Consider the following 14948-nt stretch of genomic DNA (forward strand, 5'->3'; position numbering starts at 1 on the left):
GCCTTCTCCCAACATTCGTGGAGCTGGGGCTGCGGGCGTCCGACCGCGGGCGGCGCTGGATTTGGAACGCCTCGCAGCCAGGGGTAGAGTTGCCGGGGTCGGAGCTACAACCGGCGCTGCCCGCGGCCGGACGGAGCCCCCAGCTCCGCGATGTTGGGAGTCGCCGACCAGGTAGGGGACTAAGAATTAAAGTTTCCCCCTTCACCCACCCACCCACCACCACCACCACATAAAATCCCTCCAAACTAACTGACTAACATTTATGCAATGATTTACAATGATTCCCCGGTCTCCGGGGAGGAGGCAGTCGCTCCAGACTTTTCAAGCCGCCCGCTCTACCTACCTAATCTACGCTAAAAATCTTCCATTCGGAAATCCGAAAATGTCCGAAATCCGACAAGTGTCTGGTCCCAAGGCTTTCGGATAAAAGGTTGTGCACCTGCAATATAAAGCTATTGCAGTGTAAGAAAGTTTGTGTTGAAAGTATCATCTGACCAGAAAGTGCTTGATTTAGTTATCTATTTCAAAGAAGAGTACAAAATTTGTAACTTTGCAGGAAATAAATATCAGGTCCAGTTGATTATGTGTATAAGGTAAGAGTGCAATGAAACTCTTGCTCACGACAGCATCACAGGCACATAGACTCCCAGGACAAGACAAAAACATGTTAGACTAAAATCACATAAATTCTGCAGTCAGTTGAACAAAAGAATGTGCCAATACAAGAGAGTGGAAAATAATAAAATCACAAATTAATTGTCGAGATAATTTGGGGAAATTGTCATTTAATTGTTCAGATGGTAGTCAAACAGTAGCAATAATCGTGCTCAAGGTTATGTCATTTATTCTCTTTGGAACACAAGCTATTTTAAAACATCCAGTGTGTTTTTTTTACTGTGGAATTTCCCTTTAAATTCTCGCGGTTATCTGAATTGAGTAATGATCTGAGATGTTACTGTCAGTTCATCTCCCTGGCGTTTCTGCTGTGCATTGGGCACTTTGCTCCAGTCAAAAATGGAATGCTCCATCATTGATTTTTGCTTTACTCGTTGAACAACATCAATCTTTGAAATATCTCTGAAACAGAAGGCTGAATAAACATCACCCTTATTAAAAAAAATAAAAAAATTCATATTATTCAACATAAACACGGGAATTATATGCCAGTGAGCCTCACGTCAGTGGTAGAGAAGCTATTGGAAGAATTCTTTGAGATAGCATTTACTCCCATTTGGAAGAGAATGGGCTAATTTGGGACAGCCAGCACGGCTTTGTATCTGGCTGGTCGTGTCTCACTAACTTGAGTTTTTTGAGGAGGTGACAAAGGAGAATGATGAAGATAGGACATTGGATGTTGTATACATGGATATTATGAAGGCTTATAAGTTTGCTCATGGTAGGCCTCTCCAGAAGATTAAGATGTACGGGATTCACGATAACTCGGTAATATAGATTCGGAACGGTCTTATTCATAGAAGACGGAGGGTTGTGATGAGAGGTTGATATCTTGACCAGTGGAGTTCTGCACAGATCTGTGCTGCGACTACTGCTGTTTGTGATATATATGAATGACCTAGAAGTAAACGTAGATGGGTTATTGAGTAAGTTTGCTGACAACATCAAAATTGGAGGAGTTGCAGACAGTGAGGAAGACTGTCAGAGATACAGTGGGATATAGATCAGCTGCAGAAATAGGTGCAGAAAATGTCATATGGAGATTCACACCTAACAAATTCTGTCTCATCTACTCCTCTGGCACCAAGGAAGCTTTCTGCCTCATTTGCATCATGTCAGAATCAACTAAATCTTGGAACATTGAGCTGCTAGTCTAACACTTCTCTCAATCTAGTTTCTGTAATGGCCCGACATCATATTTCCATGTTGTCGGAAAGAACTGCAAATGCTGGCTTAAACCGGAGATACAAAATGTTGGGCTAACTCAGCGGGACAGGCAGCATCTCTGGAGAGAAGGAATGGGTGACATTTCGGGTCGAGACCCATCTTCAGACTGCAGACTGAATTCAGCTATTCTTGGTGAATTCACTTTTTTTCACAAGAGGGACTCAACAGCAAGCCATTTTCCCAGAAAAATTGCATCAAAATGGAAGGCAAATTTCTCAAGGCCATTACTGATATTTGCCCAGAATAATAACATGTTTACCTTTCTGATGAGGAACTGCTGACATTCACCCTAAAGTAGAAAGGTAATTACTAGTAGGATTAATTGTTTACTTAGTTTGTAACATCTAAATATTAAGATTTAGAAACATAGAAACATAGAAAATAGGTGCAGGAGGAGGCCATTCGGCCCTTCGAGCCAGCACCGCCATTCATTGCAATCATGGCTGATTGTCCTCAATCAATAACCCGTGCCTGCTTTCTCCCCATATCCTTTGATTCCACTAGCCCCTTGAGCTCTATCTAACTCTCTCGTAAATCCATCCAGTGATTTGGCCTCCACTGCCCTCTGTGGCAGGGAAATAGAAACATATAAAATGTAAACAAAAGTGATTTCTAAGGCTGATTTTACTATGCTTATCATTTCATTTTGAATACTCCTTAGATTTTGCTGATTTTTGTTCTTCACTGGGATATCATATGTTATGATGTTACGATTAGTTTGATCATTGCACCTGTACGTGACCATATGTGTACACGGTAATAAGCTCAACTTTACTTAAGTGCATTGACCTGTTTTTTTTATGGAAGGACTCTGACCTTTGTGGAACTGAACACAGGACTTTGCCAAGGGCAAACAGAAAATCAAATGTAAATACTTTAACCAGTTGCTAAAAATAAATTATCAGCTGTATCTCTTCCACTTGTATATGTAGGTGGGAAGGGAATTACAAGTGCATGCAGTCTGACCTTTCTGGTAAACGTTGAATGCACATGCATTGTATGGCATTGGTAACGTCTTCATCCAGATATCATAGACATAAAAAAATAAAATTGCTACAGCCTGGCACATAATATTTCTGGTTAACTAGGTGGAAATAACACAACCTACTTAAAATAGCTACAACATCCTTAAATTACCCTTCCAAATAGAAAACACCTTGGGATGCTGGAGACACCCATATTACAAGAGCTAATAGAAGAAACTGTTCTATCAACTCAGTCATCATGAAATTTCATGGATATCTCAAATACTTCATTGTGGCAAAATTTTAATACAATTACTGCAAAAACCGGACTATTCTAGTCATCATAAAAGCTCCGTAGCAAATCCAGTGATTTCCATCATGAAATTTTGTCCTTACACGAAGGAAAAATTGCTGCAAAGTGTTACTAAAATCTGCAGCAAACGCTGGTATATCGTCACAACATACAATATGGACAATGTTTAGGACTCCTCTATCTAACACCAACAGCCTCATTCAAGCCATTCCATTTTAAGCTTTGCAGCCGCAATTCCAGCACCTAATAAAATATTTTTGATTGAACAGCACCATAATTTGTTCAGCTCTGCTGCCTCTTCTATAACTGGAAAATCTTAAAATATTTGGATTTTGCTTTTGGTTCAATTAAGGTTTTTTTTTAGTTCAACCAAATTGTGGCTGAGTACACAATTAGGGATCATAAATCCAAAATAAATCAAATAAGGAATTCCGAGGAAAAGTATTATTCAGCATGACTTGACTGTAGAAAACATTATTGTGTGGAACACTTGAGGCAATAGAAATAAATGCATTGGAGAAGTTGGTCAAGCATAAAGCTGGAACTCACTGCCAGAGGAGATGAGGGAATCAAATATGATCACTATATGTATAAGAGGCATTTAGTCAAACAGTTATAGGCAAGGTATAAAAGGACACAACCATAAGGCAGGCAAATGGATTAGTGTAAATGAGCGAAAAGGTCAGCATGGACATAGTGGGCTGAAGGACCGTTTCTGTGTTGTATAATTGAGTCCATGGATACTTTGGAATAATAACGTGAAAATGGGAAGAAAGTTCATATGAAGCATGGTCGCTGCCATGGACCAAATTATTTGAATGGCCTGTACTGCAGATTCTATGCAATTGTTTGCAAATTATATATTTCTAAACCTACAATAAACCTGTTGAGGGAAAGAATAGATTTTTAAAAAGTACATAGTAAGTAAACTGCCAATACAAATTTCCTGAAGATTATCTAAAAATGCTCATTGATGAGCAATTAATTATAATAAAACGACAAAATTCCAATTACACCGACTATATTTTCTGGGGTTATTTTTAACTCTAGTTAAGAAACTCAAATTAAGCAGAATAGATGACTAATGAATCAGTTGGGTTAAGGATAGTATGTGTCTGGGATTTTCTTAAACCCCTGTCACACTTAGGAAACCTGAACGGAAACCTCTGGAGACTTTCCAAGGTTTCCGTGCGGTTCCTGGAGGTTCCATGAGCTTTTTGTCAGTCTCCCTACCTGGTTCCACTACCTGCAACCTCCGGCAACCACCTGCAACCCCCGGGAACCGCACGGAAACCTTGGGTGGGGCGCAAAGTCGCCAGAGGTTTCCGTTCAGGTTTCCTACGTGGGACAGGGGCATAGACTTGACTCCAAATGACCAGGTAACCAAAACTAAATGTATTGGTCAGAGAAATAGGATGGGGGAGGGATGGAGAGAGTGGGAAAGTAAGGGTTACTTGAAGTTCGAGAAGTTAATATCCATACCGCTGGGTTGTAAGCTGCCCAAGCGAATTTGCTATTCATTGCTATTCTTATAGAAAGAGGCTGCATATTTTAGGTAATTAAACCTTGCATTCAATAAAGAATCCATGAGGTTTTGTGTGGCTATAATTTGCATTGGGATTAATTTTAACAGAGAAAACATATAAAGTACAGAACTAGTACGAATCAATACTTTAGTGTCTTAATGTCTTCCAATACCAGAGAAGAAGAATCTGAACTTATTTCATAACTACATGTGCTTTCACACCATTTCATGAATGTTGATGTTATAAGCATGTTCTTAATGTAAATTAAGAGGGATACTAACATGATCTTTTTTGTTTTCTTGAGAATACCTGAAACAAAATAAATATAGTTTTTATATTAGGTAGACTAGTGGAGCAAGAGGTTTCATGCTCTTTTCACATTGTTTAATCTCTAAAGTACAAAGACTCTTTTTGAAAGTAAGGAACAAAGCACTGCCTGAAATTTGAACACATAATAGTAAGATTAAACGAAAGCTTACCAGTTTGAAGTTTGATCTGTATTTTATGAGGAGATACAGTGAGGGATTACGTGAAGAACCACGCCAGGACGCATGCGTGTCATTCTTCAAAGCAGCGGTGTGAAATCACAGATAACTCTAATGACTAAACATAGTAAGATTAGAGAAGGGATGCCAGTTAAGTATATGATCAGGGCGGGAGCGGAGGGCACGTAATCCCTCATCGTAACTCCTCATAAAATACAGATCAAACTTCAAACTGGTAAGTTCTCGTTTAATCTTACTATTTTACTTCGGAGTCACGTGAATGACTACGTGAAGATTTTAAAGCTCTGTGATTTCATGCCGTGGAAACGAGTCCATGCATCACGTCTGCCTTGACTGTGGGAGGAATTGTGTTAACATAATTTGGACATGAATTCGACATTGAAATCATAAAAATTTTTAACACAAATTTATAACCCCTTTTTATGGGTTTAAATTAATTTACAGAACTTAAATTGTTTCTGCAAACGTTCCAGGTTTCATTACTGGTTTATTATAAAATAATTGGAATGTTTTCCCCTTCAGACCATCCTGCTGACTTGAGGATTTGGTCCATTGGTACATCCAACTGTATTGCTGCCGATGTAGCTGCAGCCCTCATGGAAAGAGATTTTTAAAATTAGTATCCACCCCAGCCTGTATTAGCACCTGTTTCAGCCATCTTGAGATGGTCTGGACCGTCACTCTTGGTGTGGTTGCTAGTGGCTGACCAAAATGTGCCTTTTCATTGCCTCTTAGGATATTCATTTTCTCCATGTATAACGACGATGTCTTATTATACACAGACGGTCATCTGTCGGGTATGACCTAATTGTATATTGAGGCCTGCTGATCCCTTTTCTGTTCTGCTTACTATCTCATAAATATGAAACGTCACATTTTCTGTTGAGGAAGTCATGTTGTCCAGTCTAGTTTTTGCAGTGACTGTATCCTCTGTGCCGTGACCAATACCATTAGCATGACTGTTTTAATGTCAGTCTGTGTAGGGACAGAATTGTTGCTGGAGACCAATTCCTGAGCATCTTCAGGATTATTCTCACATCCCATATTTGGGAGTATCTGGTTCCCCTCATAGGTTTTGTACCAGTGGGTGAGTCCCAACAGTGTAATGGTCTGTCCCCTGCCATAGGTAAGTCGATAGGGCACTTCTGGCGCAGTTGATGGCACTGTAACTGAGCTCCTCATCATAGTGGAGGCCTGCCAGATATTCCAGAACAGGCGGGATGTTCATGTCTGATACCATGTTTGATACCACTGGGAACCATGGTTGTGTGGGCCAATCGGGTACTACCAATACCAGATGCAGAGTCTTGTTGTATTTTCTTAATACCCGACTGATGAGGCAGGAAAGGAGGGAATGCGTAAATAAACAATCTCCCCCCACCCCAATGCAGCGAAAATGCATCTGTCGTCACTGCCCCAGGGTCCGGTTCCCATGTAACATAATTTGATAACTGGTGGTTAAGTCTGGATGCGAATAAATCGATATCTGGTGTTCCATATTTTGCTGTGATATCAGCAAATACTATTTTATTCAACATCCATTTGGTGTTTACATTAAATTTGCGTGACCTGGTGTCTGCCACTGAATTTAGTCTTCCTAGTAGGTAAGTGGCTGATATCCCTCTGGATATCTCTCTGGATACACCATTGCCAATTTGTATAGCCAGATTGTCACATGATGTCGATTTGTTTCCACCCTGTGGTTAATGTATGCTACCACGTGGTATGGTATTGGTGGCTCCGCACCCAAGTGCACTGGCATCAGTTTGTAGTACCATGGAAGGGTTACTGACAATGCTTGGATTGGTACAAGGCCAGATGTTATCTATTCACCATTTTAGTTCCATTTTAGCTTGATTGGTAGTTTCACAGATCTGTCAAAGTGACCTGCATAATTTAGAGTGCTTGTATTTAGCTCTCTGTATGTTTTGGTAATGTAGAGGCCCAAATTGTGTGGCTGGAAAGGCAACCATCATTATGCCAATTACTTTAGCTACCAATCTGGTGGATGGTTTGCTGATGTCAGTGAGGTTATTGCAAGCCTCTATTAAATCTCTAGCCTTTCCCTTAGGCAGAGCCACCGACATGTGAACTGAGTCAATGGTGAAACCCCAGGTAGTCCATGGTAGTGGAAGGCGTTAGTTTAGATTTAACTGGATGAAAAATGAATCCCAGTTTTCCAAATAACTTTTTTTGTGGCTGTTACAGTTTGTTTGGCCAATTCCAAAGTTTTGCCCATAATTGCCATGACTATGTGTGTACGTTTCCGTAGAAACGCTAGGGCTGGTTTCAATTTTTTTGTGAACAGCCTGGGCTGATGATAACCCATTTGGCAGTGCTTTATACTGTCAGAGTTGTCCCATCCAGTTGAATTTTAAGTAACATCCGTGGTCACCTCGTTATAGGCACTGAATAGTAAGCATCTTTTAAATCGATGCTAGCCATTGAAGTAACCTTTGGAAATTAATTGTTAAGCAGTAACAAAGGTATCTATTTTGTCAGATCTATGATGATGCGATGACCATCATCTATTTTGTTTTTGATAAATATATTGGGCACGAATTCTAATGGTTCGTGTTGAGTTTTCTCAATTACACCTTTTATGTGAAGCCACTTCAGTTCAGCTTGCGCTTTTGATTTTCCTTTATCAGAAGGCACGAACATTCAGTTCAGTATATGTTGAGCTGGAGGGCTGTACTTGTGTATAAACTCTGTTGTATATCCCTGGATACTGCTTAAGATGTAAGGATCGGTTGTTATCATGCTCCATGCATTCAGAAAAGAGTGTAATCTCCACCCAATCTCCGTGCCCACTGTATATTGTAGGGAACCAGACCCACCTACCTCCATAGTTACCAGTGGCAGGTTTACTTTTTGTAGGTTCTTCGCTGCTGTTGTAGCGCTGGGGTCTGGATTTTTGGTTTGGTTGGCGTTGGAGGTCCCCGCATCTTCCAAGAAGGCCGGCCTGGGCCATGGCCTAAAAAGACTCATGTTTTGGGTACCGGTCCTTCGAGCTTTCACCAGTTCTGCTGGTGGGTGCGTGGGGGTGCTGTCGTTGGCCGTAGTGGGTTCCAGTAGGTTCTCTTGTTCCTGCACCCCCTGCACACTTGTCTTTTCTTCTGCGGACCCCTCTTCCAGGTCAGCCCAGAACTGACCCGCAGTGCTCCCCTCTGATGAGGTAGAAGCACTGTGCAGCCCTTCAAGAGGTACTGCTGTGGTTTTATCATAGGGCCCACAGTGACCCGACTCCATCTCCCGGAGTCTGTCACGTTGGAGCAAAGCTCCATACACCGCTTCTTCCGGCTCCAGCGCTCTTGGGCGCTGGCCGCCCGCGGTTGTTCAATGTCGGACTCCTCTGAGTCTACGACCTTGTTTGTTTTGTGTCTAGCCTTTCCGCCCGGCCATGTGGATCTGGCCGGTGCAGAGGCGACATCGGGCACAGCTGATCCCACTATCGGTGATCCGAGTGCTGCTGGCTGCTGCTGGTTGCCCGCTGCTCCACGGTCCTCCTTCTCCAGCTTTGTCCTTACTGTCCTTCCGTGGAGTGGATATGGCTGGTGTGGAGGACATCTGGCACAGCTGATCCCATCTAGCCCACTAGCTTTGTTTCTGCACCTGCAATCAGCATGGAAATGCAAAAAAGACCGCAGCTCTTACCTGCAGATCCAGGTTAAAATCGTTGCTACGGGTGAGCGTCGTTCCACCCCATCTGCTGCCGTTATTGACTTGTCAAAAAGTCAACAGCCCCATTTGAATAGTCTCCCGCCCGGCCGTGGTGTTCTGGCTGGCGCGGGACCAAAAGTCGGCACAGCTGATCCCTTACGGGGCTTGTGCCTTCAGCTGCTGCTGGCTCCCGCAACTTTGCGGTCTTCCCCAGCCAGCTTCCTAGCAGCACATGTGGACACTATTTTGTCCGCTTCCCCCCCCCTGTGAAACCAGCGCAGGGAACATTAGTTTTGCTTCCCTCTCCCGCGGGAGTGAGTCGGGAGCGAAAGTCGGGCACAGCTCTTCCCATTACGGGAGATTAACGTGCCTTTGGTTGCTGCTGCCGGTTGCCCGCGACTCCGTGGTCCTCCCCAGCCAGCTTCACTAGCAGCATTTGTGGACACCACTTTGTCCAGCTTCCCCTCCTGTGGAAAAAACCCAGCGCGGGGAAACATTTTTTTTTGCTTCCCTCTCCCGCCGGGCCCGGTGCGGGAGCGAGTCGGGAGCGAAAGTCGGGCACAGCTTTTCCCATTACGGGAGTTTAGCGTGCCTTATGCTGCTGCTGCCGGTTGCCCACGACTCCGCGGTTCTCCCCCGCCAGTTTTCCCGCAGCCTTCATGGATCCGGTCCATGTTTCCACCTAAAAGGTGAGTGGAAGGAACGCAGAGTCTTCTTACCTGCTGTTCCCGACTTTCAAATTCTGGAACGCAGAGTCTCCTTACCTGCTGTTCCTGGTTTTCAAATTTTGCCGCTAGGGGAACGTCGTTCCCCCTTGCTGTGACTTGTTGCAATGCGTGTAGCGATATGACATGCATACGTCCTGGCGGGGTTCTTCACGTAGTCACTCACGTGACTCCGAAGTAAAATTCTTATTTGCACTGGGAATAAACACTGTTCAAAGTAATTGCAAAATCAAATTAGCTTTATAACTAAGCACTTTAAAACGGGCTCAGTTTGAAAGTGTGCATTGTGCAGGATTACATTATTATCCATTTCAATTTTGGGCCATGAATATAAAATTAAATTTCGACTAGTGAGATTTAAAACTAATATCTGTTACTTTTAAAGGATTGAAGTGTCATTCTTTTGGTAAAAAAACACTGCACAGAACTCTGCATTGTTTGATCAGGGAGGAATTTTGGATAGCTGAAAAATGCTCTAGCAATGTTATATCCCACTCAGTCATCAAGAGTGCTCCACTAACAAAACTGAATCTTAGAATATATCACAGTGCTAACAAAAACTAACACAAATATGTGTAGCAAAGTGCCATGATTTGACATTGTATTAACTAATGCCCTAAAAAGTGGTCGATGCTGAAATCAGCTGAGCTGATTATTCCTTATATTCCTTATTTTCACTAGAGGGACTCAGCAAGCCATTTTCAAGAAGGCAATTTTAGCAAGACCTTCACAATTATTTGCCCCAGAATGGGAATAATAATATGCTTACCTTTCCCGCGAGGAACTGCTGACATCCAACCTGAAATAGAGAGATAATGACTGGTAGGATTGATTAATAGTTTACGCAGGTTGTAGCACCCAAATATTACGATTTAAATAATAGTGATTTCAAGACTGATTTTACAATGGCTATCATTTTAGTTTTGAATAATCAAATTTTTAATTTTACTCAAAAATACTAATCTTTTTCAGATCTTGCAGAGTTTTATTGTTGACAAAAAGAAACACATTTTTAAAATAATTAATCCACAAATTATTTGTGTCCGAATAACCATCAAAAGAACAGAACTACTAGCACCTATTCAAACTGTTTTGAGATCCATCAGTCTAATTCATTCCAAAGCTAGTTTTAGTCTTGATCTGGGTCTGAACCTAATGGCCGAACAGCAGAAGAAAAATGAGAAAACAAATGAGATTAACTGATTGACTATATGAAGCAAGGGTGGGGAAGATGCTGGATTCAATTATAAAAGATGAAATAGCGGCACATTTGGTTAGCAGTAACAGGATCGCTCCGAGTCAGCATGGATTTACGAAGGGCAAATCATGCTTGACTAATCTTCTGGAATTTTTTGAGGATGAAACTAGGAAAATGGACAAGGGAGAGCCAGTGGATGTAGTGTACCTGGATTTTCAGAAAGCATTTGATAAGGTTCCACATATATTAGTGCGAAAACTTAGAGCACATGGTATTGGGATGTAGGGTACTGACATGGATAGAAAATTGGTTGGCAGACAGGAAACAAAGATTAGGGATTAACGGGTCCCTTTCAGAATGGCAGGCAGTGACTAGTGGGGTACTGCAAGGCTTGGCGCTGGGACCGCAGCTATTTACAATCATATCTATATACTTTTAAAACTCTGTGTGTGTGTGGGTGTATGTCATTTTGATTTTGCCTTTGATTTTGCCAGTGATTCGTTATTCCGCGAAAACCAAACGCAAAAACGCCGAGATTTTTACCATTTCGCTAGCGATTCTACTTTTACATTCGCATATCCACTCCTTGGTCAATTATTTCCCCAGATTTTGAGTAAAATTGATCACAAACTATTTAAAAAAAAAATCTAAACGGCTCTTACCAGCTGCTGATGTCACAATGCCCACATGCCGACCAATCCAAGCCGCTTCTCTCTCTCTCTTCATTTGGCAGCCCAGCTCTCCTCCACTAACCCCCCCACCCGTTCCAAGTACGCTCGTGCCACGCCTCCCGCAGCTCCCACGCCCGCCCGCTCACTCTAACCCCCCCTTCTCAAGATTCTCTGCAGATCGGGAGGTCACCGGAGGTCACAGCCGGTCACCAGAGATACCAGCTTGAACATGGCGGCGGCAGTTAATGTCGCGCGGGGCATAAAGGGCCTGTCCCACCAGCATGCGATTGCATGCGTCTAGCATGACCAAACATGGTCGCTTGAGGCATACGGCTACGCAGGGCCGGTCCCAATTCGAACCGCGGAGGCGTATGGAGTTGTGTGGGGCTGGTCCCGACATCATACTCACTAATCAGCTGGGCAGGAGGCGGGCCGACTGAGGGGGGGGGGGGGGGGGGGGGTGACTAGTGTGTGTGACGCAGCAGGCTGCTCCCCTGAATTCCATAGAGCTGCCGACAGCTTTCGTGCATGAAACGCGCACGCTTCATCTCCAGAACATTCTGAACGTGTGACGCACGGTTGCATTTCGCTTTCGCTCTCTCCCTCTCTCTCTCTCTCACGCCCCCTCCTTCCCTCTCTCCTCTCTCCTCTCTCTCTCTCTCTCTCTCTCTCCCCCCCCCCCTCCCTCTCCCCCTCCCTCTCTCCCCATTTCCTCTACCCACCCCCCTGCCCTCCCCACCCTTCCCCTCCCTATCCCCCCTTCCCCCTCCCTCCCCCCTCCCCTACCCTCCTCCCCTCCCTCCACCCCATCCCCCCCCTCCCCCTCCCTCCCCCTCCTTCCCCCCCCCCTCTCCCCCTCTCCTCTCTCCCCCCCCCCTCTCCCCCCCCTCTCTGCTCCCCACCCTCTCTGTCCTCCCATCTCTCTCACCCCCCCCCCTCCCCCTTCCCTCCCTCCCCCCTCCCCACCCACCCTCCCCCCCCTCCTTCCTCCCCTCCCCCCCCCTCTCTCTCTCTCCTCCCTCTCTCTCCCCCCCCCCCCTCTTCTGTCCTCCTCCCTCCCCATTCTCTCTCTGTCCATCTCTTCTGTCCACCCCCCCTGCCCCACCCCCCCCCCCCCCCCTCTCTAGACGCGCCTGCGAGTTGGGGGCTATGCGTCAGTGGATAGGGCGGTTATGGGGTAAAAGGAGCAAATTAATAATATTAATATAATATCTCGGGGGTAGTTAGCGTGTTTGCGGGGGGGTAGTTAGTGTGTGTGACACCGCATGCCTCCCCCCCCCCCCCCTCCCCCGCAACCACACTTTGGGGGAGCAGGTCTAGTATACATTAATGATCTAGATAAAGGGATTAAAAGTAACATTGGCAAATTTGCAGATGACACAAAGCAGTGTGACAGTGTGAACTGTAAGGAGGATGCTATGAGGATGCAGGATGACTTGGACAAGTTGGGTGAGTGGGCAAATGCATGGTAGATGCAGTTTAATGTGGATATATTTTAGGTTATCCACTTTGGTGGCAAGAACAGGTAGGCAGATTATTATCTGAATGGTGTCAAGTTAGGAAAAGGGGAAGTACAATGAGATCTGGGTGGCCTTGTACATCAGTCACTGAAAGTAAGCATGCAGGTACAGCAGGTAATGAACAAAGCTAATGGCATGTTGGCCTTCATAACAAGAAGAGCTGAGTATAGGAACAAAGAGGTCCTTCTGCAGTTGGACAGGGCCCTGGTGAGACTACACCTGTAGTATTGTGTGCAGTTTTGGTCTCCAAATTTGAGGAATCTTGCTATTGAGGGAGTGCAATATAGGTTCACAAGATTAATTCCTGGGATGGCGGGACTGTCATATGTTGAAAGAATGGAGCGACTGGGCATGTACATACTGGAGTTCAGAAGGATGAGAGGGAATCTTATTGAAACATATAAGATTATTATAGGTTTGGAAACGCTAGAGGCAGGAAGCATGTTCCCGATGTTGGGGGAGTGCAGAACCAGGGGCCACAGTTTATGAATAAGGGGTAGGCCATTTAGGACGGTGATGAGGAAAAACCTTTCCACCCAGAGAGTTGTGAATCTGTGGAATTCTCTGCCTCAGAAGGCAGTGGAGGCTAATTCTCTGGATGCTTCCAAGAGAGAGTTGGATAGAGCTCTTAAAGACAGTGGAGTCAAGGGATATGGGGAGAAGACAGGAATGGGATACTGATTGTGGATGACTAGCCATGATCACAGTGAATGGTGCGGGCTCGAAGGGCCGAATGGCCTATCCCTGCACCTATTGTCTATTGAGAGGATGACATATCCACTTTCTAGGATCCGTGTATACTTCTGTACCATTTAAGGAAAACATGGTCTACCTCAGTTCATTAATCGCTCTCTGCCTTAAGTGCACAGAGGATGCTATGGCAACAACCTATACAGCGATTCAATGAGTTTACATTAACAGCATTTTGCAGCTATCAAGAGCAAGATCAGGCTGTTGTTGAAACACAAAAATCAAGTTCTCCACGAGTAATGCACCACCCTGATTTGTTGTTATCTGCTGTTCTTCTGTGGTTTCTCAGTCCAAGTCCTGAAGCTACTGTTTGGTCATGGGAATACCATCTTCAAAACAACTGACTCTCTTTGGTCAGCTGCAATTGAGAATACATTTTATTGAATGGAATTCAACTTTTCTAGCTACTGTACATGAGTTACTCACTGATTATTTGTCCCATAGCATTAATATTCCTACTGATGCAGAACAGCTAAAGCTATTTACCACATCTCTTGGATTGTAAAATCTCGTTATGTATTATTAATAAGTGTCCGGTGGCATTGGTGCTTTGACTCAACAATATTCAGTCATTTCTACACAACATTTATAATTTGGGCTTGTTAATTTAAAACTGTAGCACAAAGTTATACAAAATAAACTGTTAATTTTAATTTCCTGGAAAGAACCACAAATCTAGCAATAATGAATAAAAGGAAATATTTGACTGGTGTTACTATAAAATAACATCAACTAATACTAATAAAGTAGCTTTCATAATGACAGGTTGCATCTAGTGGAAATGTTTGGATGCAGATGACTGCTGGACAGATCATCGCCTCGTCCGCTCCATGATGTCCATCAAAGTCAAGAGGAAGAGGAGGATTCAAACGAAGCAGATCTGGCCAAGGCTGAATCTTGAACGCCTGGAGGAAGTTGCCAGCAAGCAGCGATTTCAGGCTTCTCTTGGGAAAAGCCTCCAACAGGAATATCCTGATGATATTGAAGGGCACTGGAGCCGCTCAAATCCACCATCCTTCATACCTGTAAAAACATCCTTGGTGCAAGTCCAGAAAACACCAGGACTGGTTTGACGAGAATGACACAGAGATAGAACAGCCCCTCCAAGAAAAGGAAAGCCTTCTGTGCCTGGCAAAATGATGTAACCTGCATGGCTAAAAGAGCGGCTCACTCCAGAGCCAAGGCGGATGTCCAGAGCCGGGTGAGGGA

The 14948-nt window shown here is 44.0% G+C and overlaps 1 protein-coding gene across 1 annotated transcript in view; it reads right to left on the minus strand.

Annotated features, from left to right (window-relative positions):
* Nucleotides 1–291: 291 nt before the first annotated feature.
* Nucleotides 292–14948, minus strand: part of LOC129712977 (leucine-rich repeat-containing protein 72) — a 28293-nt gene continuing 13636 nt past the window's right edge. Inside the window, exons 8-11 of the mRNA XM_055661807.1 lie at nucleotides 10370–10399; nucleotides 4988–5015; nucleotides 2162–2191; nucleotides 292–1077 (exon numbers count right to left, since the gene is read on the minus strand). Coding sequence (XP_055517782.1) covers nucleotides 924–1077; nucleotides 2162–2191; nucleotides 4988–5015; nucleotides 10370–10399 — 242 coding nt within the window. The 3' untranslated portion in view covers nucleotides 292–923. The remainder of the gene's footprint in view (nucleotides 1078–2161; nucleotides 2192–4987; nucleotides 5016–10369; nucleotides 10400–14948) is intronic.

The sequence above is a fragment of the Leucoraja erinacea genome, chromosome 2 (genome assembly GCF_028641065.1).
Source record: "Leucoraja erinacea ecotype New England chromosome 2, Leri_hhj_1, whole genome shotgun sequence".
Lineage (NCBI taxonomy): Eukaryota > Metazoa > Chordata > Chondrichthyes > Rajiformes > Rajidae > Leucoraja > Leucoraja erinaceus.